General features: G+C 40.9%; 1 protein-coding gene across 1 annotated transcript; it reads left to right on the plus strand.

The window, feature by feature from the left end:
- The first annotated feature begins 446 nt into the window (after nt 1-446).
- Nucleotides 447-2,681, plus strand: LOC102293295. The gene is made up of 2 exons (XM_005951653.2): nt 447-1,270; nt 1,435-2,681. The coding sequence occupies exons 1-2, from the start codon at nt 1,061-1,063 to the stop codon at nt 2,101-2,103; spliced, it is 879 nt and encodes a 292-aa protein (XP_005951715.1). The 5' UTR covers nt 447-1,060; the 3' UTR covers nt 2,104-2,681.
- The last annotated feature ends 5,219 nt before the right edge of the window (nt 2,682-7,900 follow it).

Raw genomic sequence — 7,900 nt, forward strand, 5'->3', positions numbered from 1 at the left:
AAACCTATAGCATCCATGCCTGGCCTACTGGTAAAGACAGGAAATGGCTGAACTCCCACCAGCTTTCTTCATCACCCATGTCAGAAATGCAGCAACAGGACACAAAGTCACTTATTCCCCAAGGTAGACAGCCTCGGACTCAACACACACAAAAGAAAATAACACTGAGATGTCAGTCAATCTTGTCTGTGTTCACTATGGTGAAACTTTAGTCTATGCTGTCAAAATGCCATTCAGTCTCCTCTGACCACCATATTATTGAAGAGGGAAATGTCATTTTCTAAGTTTTTTGCAATGTGTGAACACAAAAAAGACAAGAAACTTACAGAGAGCTGACAAACCAAAGGTATAATCACAACCCTTGATACAGTGAGGGGACTTGTTACTCTGTTTTGCTGCAGGGTTATTTTTCCAGCATATTTTGGAACAACTTGTCTCTCAGTATAAAATTGTTCTGTGTGATCATCTTTATCATATGATGGAGCATGTTTATCCTGATAGCAGGGGGTGAGGATCAGTGGAGGACGAGGACAAAACCAGGTAAGAAGAGGCCAACCACATAGACACGTTCCTGACGAAATCAGGGCAACACTTGTGGATCATGTGATAAACCATGGCCTCACAATGGCCGAGGCTGGTCGAAGGGTGCAGCCAAATGTTGGGAGAACTACTGTAAGTTCTATTATTGAGACATTTCGTTGGGAAAACAGGTGAGCATACTGTAATGTAGTTATTCAGCACAAACTAATTTGCTCTGCACTTTCATAGTCATACAGGAGACTTGCATTAGGACATGACCTTATAGATCTTTACATATAGACGTACTGTAACTGAAGCGCAGACTTGGCCCAGGTGTGGCATAGTGTGCTGTGGTACAATACAGTAATGCTGTAAAGAAAGGAGTTTTGAAGGATAGTCCTGTAACAATTACTGTAAGCATGTTTGCGCTTATTTATGTTTGTGTTTTTTCATTTGCATCTCAAAAAGGACTGCCAGACAACCTAGAAGAGGTGGAAGAGGTCCACTTTTGACTCCGCAGCAAGAGGAAAGAATTTGTGCAATGGTGGCTGCAAACAACGCTTTGAGACTGAGAAAAATACAAAGAACTGTCGTAGAAGATGACACCATCTTCGGAAATATTCAGTCAATATCAACTTCCACCATAGACAGAGTCCTCAGACGGAATGAAGTGTCCATGAAGCAATTGTACAAAGTACCATTTGAACGGAACAGTGATCGAGTGAAGGAGCTCCGTCACCAGTATGTACAGGTAAAACATGTTTGCATATGTACCTCTGTTTACTGTAAAAGTTCAGGCCATGTACTGCACTTACATTTATGCATGTTACTGTAATCCTATTTACAATTCAAACTGTACAATCTGTTGTGTCAAATGCACCATTACAGACTTCTGTATTCTCATCCTTTGTATAGCGTATCCTGGAATTGGAGGCCAGGGAACCCCTGCACACGTTTGTATATCTTGACGAAGCGGGATTCAATCTCGCAAAAGGCAGACGGCGTGGACGAAATCACATTGGAGAAAGAGCCACCATTGATGTCCCAGGCCAACGAGGAGGAAATATTACAATGTGTGCAGCAATCTCAGAAAATGGCGTTCACACCCATATTCCTCGTATTGGTGCATACAATACACAACACCTGTTGGCTTTTCTGGACGCTCTTTATAGGGACCTAATCCCACAAAATGAAAGGGATGATCCTGGTGACAATCGGACAATGTATGTAGTGGTTTGGGATAATGTTAGCTTCCATCACTCTGCTGCAGTCAGGCAGTGGTTTGCAGCACACGACAGGATGCTTATGGAGTTTCTTCCTCCTTACAGTCCATTCCTAAATCCAATTGAGGAGTTTTTCTCTACCTGGAGGTGGAAGGTATATGACAGGCATCCACATACCCAAATGACCCTGCTAGCAGCTATGGATGCACCTTGTGATGACATCACAGCAGAGTCCTGCAGAGGGTGGATTCGACACTCCAGAAGATACTTTCCCCGATGCATCGATAGAGCTGACATTCGCTGTGATGTTGATGCAAATTTGTGGGCAGACAAACGGGAGCGTCTAGATATCAATGATTGATATGCAGCAGTGTCTGTTTTTCAGGGGTTTTTTTGTTTCATAACTACTGCAGTAAGGTTTACTGTCTAAGTGAGTTTATGTTTGCTGTAAAATGTTTGATTTACTGTACTTCCCCAGTTGCACAATGCTTGTAGCTGACGCTGAAATGTTTGTGTGGGTTGCCATGACAACACCAAAGTGAATCTGAGATCGTTATTGTTTTCTATTTGTTTTCTTTATTTGCTTCTCATGCTTGTGTACATTTGCAGTAGGAAAGATAATCTATGAATCCAGTGATATATCCTTCTTATAAGAAATGTTTCTGTTAAAATATTATTGTGAAGTAGTCACTTCCTGTGAGTTGCGGGAACCAGAAGTTGTGCGCGGGAGAGACAAGACAGAACGGTAACACGGCGGACTTTTCGGAATGTACAACTTTTCTACTGCTGGTTTTACAAGGCGTACACGGTAAAAATCATTATGCTGTTATTTGTTTAACACTTGTGCACTTTGTGAAAGGAAATAAGTGGCTGAGATGAATATCATATGTGCTATTGATATTATTTTACTTGTTTCTAGTTTTCGCGGTGCTCCATGATTTTGAGAGGAATAAAAGAATTGTGGACATCAGTACGAAGCGTGGATTCTTTCGACCAGAGTAGATACAATGCTGTGAACAGTTTCAATTAAATATTATCAAGAGTCCATATGAAGTGTCTTGAGTTTCCTTTACAATTTATGGTTTTCAACATGCCATGCATGCTGTCCAGACTTGACATGTCATTGGGAAGCACCTACAAAGAAATCCGTCACAATGAGAACATGTTCAAACCATTTGATTTTGTGACCAAAGGTGCTGGTGTAATGACTTGTAATTGTGACAGCCCTGACACTTTGATTGATATAAGTACTTGCTTTTGATGAATATATTATCTGTTTTGATTAAGGGACTTGCTTTTGAAGCATTGACTACTTATTTTGAACAACTGACATTTCTTTTTGCTGAAGTGACTCACTTTTGCAAGTTATCCACCATGTTTTGCAGTTTGCACTAATTGTTTTGAGAAGAGCCTTAGTAGTGGTGCAGAGATCAATTCTGTTGTGAGAAATGCACCAAAGCAACTGAGAAAAACTGTAATAGGCATTTAAATAGCCCTCAGTCTAAAACATGTCTAATAATCTCATTCAGACAGTTTTTTTGTTGCACTTTCACATGTGATCACATTATTATCCATGACATGTGCCTAAAACATTATTTAATAAGGTACCTCAGTTCCAACTGTATGTCAGAAAAGAAACCAACTGATGAAATCCAGGGAACTCTTTTGGAAAAATAGGTCAGGGCAATCGTATAAAACCGTTTCTAAAGTATTCAGAAATGGAAGAAATGAAAGGAGTACAGAAACACAAGCACCCCTCCTGGAGCTGGCTAAGTAACCTGAAGGTCCTCGGTCAGAAAGGTGTTCTACAACGTAATGATCTTTTCTAACAGCACTCTTGAGTTAGCATCTAATATTGCCACAACCAGATACTATTACTTAAGGAAACCTTGGATACATCTTGAACACCAGTGGCTTTTGACAAAAGAGCCCCATTTGACACACAGGGAGGAGAACACATTGAGCTGCAAACTAATCATTGGCTGGTTAATAGCATTCCTGCAGTGAAGTATGGTGGCACTGCTTCTCATCCATATGGACAGAAACACTAGTCAAGGCTTAAGGAATGATGAATGCGGCCAAATACAGGAGGGAGTTTAGGACAAGTCTCTCAAGCCTTCATTCCTTCCCTTCAACAAGTCCACTAGGGTCCCTTTGGAAATGTAAATTCTGGCATCAGACTGTGGGGACATCTGTATGCCTGCCATGTTTTTTGACGATGCAGAGTCATTTGGTGGGACTTTACATTACAATACACCAACTGTGCAAGCAGGTGATGGACTTCAAGCAAATTTTAAAGGAGTATAACAAAGAACACTCATCAGCTATAGTGTTTACTGTCTATAATTGTGTCCCCAGCAGAGTATAATCAAGACTTTACCATGTTTGATGGACTCAACGATGAAGCTCAGACTAAGCTCCACAATCCATCTGTCAATATACTTGAAAATGGCAAGCTAGGGACACCATTCAGTCTGGGAAAGTTTGAGAGGATCTGCCACTAATAATCGTTTAAACTGACCAAATAAAGATCTTGCAAACGTATAAGTTCAGCTGCTAGTTTTTTCCTTTACATCACTAGTCCAACGATTTTCTTGCCCACCTTCTTTGAGCCAATCAGCTTCCATTCTGCGTACTTTAAATCTCCATGTTCTTGAGTTATTTTCCCCTTTCACACTCTCATTCATTTAACAAAAAACTTCCTCCCCTATCTCCACCTCACCTGAGTCACCCTGAGCTCAAGCCAAGCCTTAGTGTTGGATTGTCACCACCTCCAGCTGCTAGACTCGGGGAGAAATCCTATCACTGTAGGGATTCCATTCTCCCCTGAAGAGTCAGTGGGAGTCTAAAAGCTAAATAGTTTAATTTCTCAATCAAAATAATTATTGCTCAGTTCTTCCAAATGATATCTCCTTATTGAAATCCAGGTGTGCAAACCTTGGACTGACTTTGGCAAGGGTTGATGTGCATGGGATATGATTTCTTATTTTTCCATTATCATATTCATTTGCATCATTTTAATGTTGATATTTTCTAGAACTAGTTTAGAGGCATATTAACAATGTTAAATTAATCCATTCTCTGGATTGATCACCAGTGTTGGGACTAACGCGTTATTAAGTAACGCGTTACAGTAACTACGTTATTATTGTGGTAACGAGCACGGTAACTAGTTATTATGCCAAAATCAGGAACGCGTTACTCGTTACTGGGATTTAGATAGGGTCGTTACTCGTTACTTCGTGTGGTGGCTATCGCGGAGCTTCCACAGATTCAGTAACATTAGCAAGTGGTGGAGGCCAGCAGGTGGATGAAGGAAAAGGGAGGAGAGACCCGAAGCAGCCGCCGGTCCGAGTGTGAACTGAACTTCAGGTAAGAAGTTATGACCTGCAGTCTATCTGAGTCAGATATGAACCAAGTTTAGGTGGAGTTTATTTTCGTTATGCTGACTTTTTCGTACTGCGTGCTAGCTAGCATGACGGAGTTTCTATACAGCTGGGTGGGTGTTGAACTTTATTTTGTTCATAAGGTTAATTATTAGAGTTGCCAACTGTCCCGTAAAAAACAGAATCGTCTCGTATTCAGAGAAAATATTACAGGTTTCGTATTGAGGTGAAAAGGAACAGTTTGTCCCGGACTTCAGCTACAATGAAAAAGACACAAAGCTGGAGTTATTCTGTGTCTTTGCTGCAGCTGCCTCTTCTTCTCTCATTCTCTCCCCTCCCTCTCCTGTTTCTACTTCAATCATGAAACTGATCAATGATCAGCTTATTGGCTTTTCTCTCTTGTTTATTTATCGCCCGCTTTGCGCCAGAAAGAGGAAACCAGCGGATGTCGCGCTAAACAACAGCAGCACGTTTAAGCTTGATCAGCTGTTGTTAGAATTTATTTAATATTAATTTCTAGTATCAGCTGATGTTTGCTGGAGCCACAGCTGTAAAGCTGCTGGTCATGATGTCACCTTTTAGGTGACATGAATGAGTTGAAGGGAAGTTATGAACTGTTTCTGAGAGACAAATAACACTAGGATCCTTTTTTTACTTAGCTGACAGCTGGTAACTGTGCAGGGGCGGGTCTAGCAAAGTGTTGCCAGGCAAGGCAAGGCAAATTTATTTGTATAGCACAATTCAACAACAAGGTGATTCAAAGTGCTTTACAGAGACATTAGAAACAAAAACAAATAAAAAGCATGATTTAAAATTGATTAAAACAAGCAAAGCTGCTGCCAGGGGTCCATGTAGGGCATTAAAAGGGAGAGGGGCACACAAAGAAATACTTTCTTATTCTCATTTAAAATGTCTAGCTTTTAAAAAATAATTATCTGAGTCTTACAACAAATGATTGATAGATTGATACATATATACCATCAAACAGTGTACATCACTGTCACAACAGTGTTTGTTTTCATTCAAAGGCTTTATGATTTTTCCTATAATGGTGGGCCGGTCTCTAGTCAAAATGCCCGGGACGATTTTTTGTCCCAGTCCAGCCCTGTATGCAGCTCATCTGCAGTCTGGTGTTACCTACATCTTCCTATTCAGAAGGCAGAATTTCCGAGTTCTGAGTACAATCGAAAGCACCACGACTGCAGTTTTTGTGTTGGATGTAAAAAGCAGGCTAGGCTAGAATCATGGCAGCAGTCAATGACGGTCCAGGCGTGGGATTTCTCTCGTGGAAATGTGCACATTATTTTTTCCTTTCTATTGGTAGGTGGCACAGTGCACTTGTGGCAAGTAAGCAAGCTAGAAGACTGGCAATCTTGCTGGGTATCCAGTTACGGAAGCAACACATTAACAAGAGAATTCTGAGTAAAACCAAAGTTACTTTCCCTAGTAACTAGTTACTCTGAAAGTAACGAGTAACTTGAAGTAACTGAGTTACTTTTGATAGAAGTAACTAGTAATGTAACTAAGTTACTAATTTAAAGTAACTTACCCAACACTGTTGATCACTAACGGTATGTCTTTGGACTGTGAGAGGAAGCAGGAGTACAAAGGGAGAACCCACGCAAATAAGGGGAGAAGATGCAAACTCCACACACTAACCACTGTGCCACTATGCTGCCCACAATGACGCAACTTCAAATCAAAGTTTTCTAAGGAACTGTCAAATTGAAGCTGAGTAGATATTTAATATTTCCTGGCATACGCTGGATTTGTGTGTGAAAGATGAGAGACGGAGAGAAAGTCAATTTTCTCTGATGCTCTGAGGCAAGCTAGCCGGAGGTAAATTCACTGTCCTTTTTAATTCAGCAGTGCATCCCTTATAAGCCATTATTTGGATGCAAATTCCACACAACAAAGTGCTCTCAGTAAAGGTTTTTGGCAAACAACTATGATGAACAATAAACAAAGTGTAAAGTGCTGAGCAATGTTTTTTGGAAGGCTAATTAGGAAGCACCCAGTGACAAAGTTGAAAGAGTGACTTTATCCAGATCTTTCCATTTTGTTATTGATTCCTTAATAAGTGTGAGTGCAAACTGTTAAATAGGCTGTTTAATGTTCAGTCCACCGGATAAAACTGTATCGATCGTTTATAGCTCCAATTTAGAGTCAGGTATAAAAGGGCTTTAAATTAATAGTGAGGGACAGACAACAAAATGTAAATCACAAACACACACAGCTAATGACAAATGAAACCAAGCTGACTAAGAAATATTCAACCCAATAAATAATGGACAACAAGTTTGTCTGTGTCTTCGAAATAGGTCAGCTGCTACACTAGAGTGATTTATGAGTCATAGCACGGTTGGAGAGAGTTCTAATTCCCCTTTGTAGCCTTTTTTATACTCAATATTGAAATATAGCCTTTCACCAACAAGCATGCGTGGCATTATTTACATTAGCTTAGGTTGTTTATTCCTGCCCATTCCTCCTCTTCTTCTCCCCCTCCTTCCTTCTCCCCATCCTTATTTCATTTGCTCTACCCGTGATGATTTACCTCCCAGACCTCTATTTATCCACCACTAACAAATTGGGTTATCATGCTCCACCACTCCCCTTTTCCTCCCCTGCCTCCTCTACCCTTTACCTGCCTTCCCTTCCTCATCTCACCAGCCCCTCATTACACCCTCCTCCCCCTCCTCCCCGACCCCCCAGCCTTGCCAGCTGACTTATGATATGCCAAGTCAAGGTGAGGCATCGCGTCTGGCGCAGAGG

This window comes from Haplochromis burtoni, unplaced genomic scaffold (assembly GCF_018398535.1).
Source record: "Haplochromis burtoni strain Fernald_Lab_line unplaced genomic scaffold, NCSU_Asbu1 Contig_1028, whole genome shotgun sequence".
Taxonomy (NCBI): Eukaryota; Metazoa; Chordata; class Actinopteri; order Cichliformes; family Cichlidae; genus Haplochromis; species Haplochromis burtoni.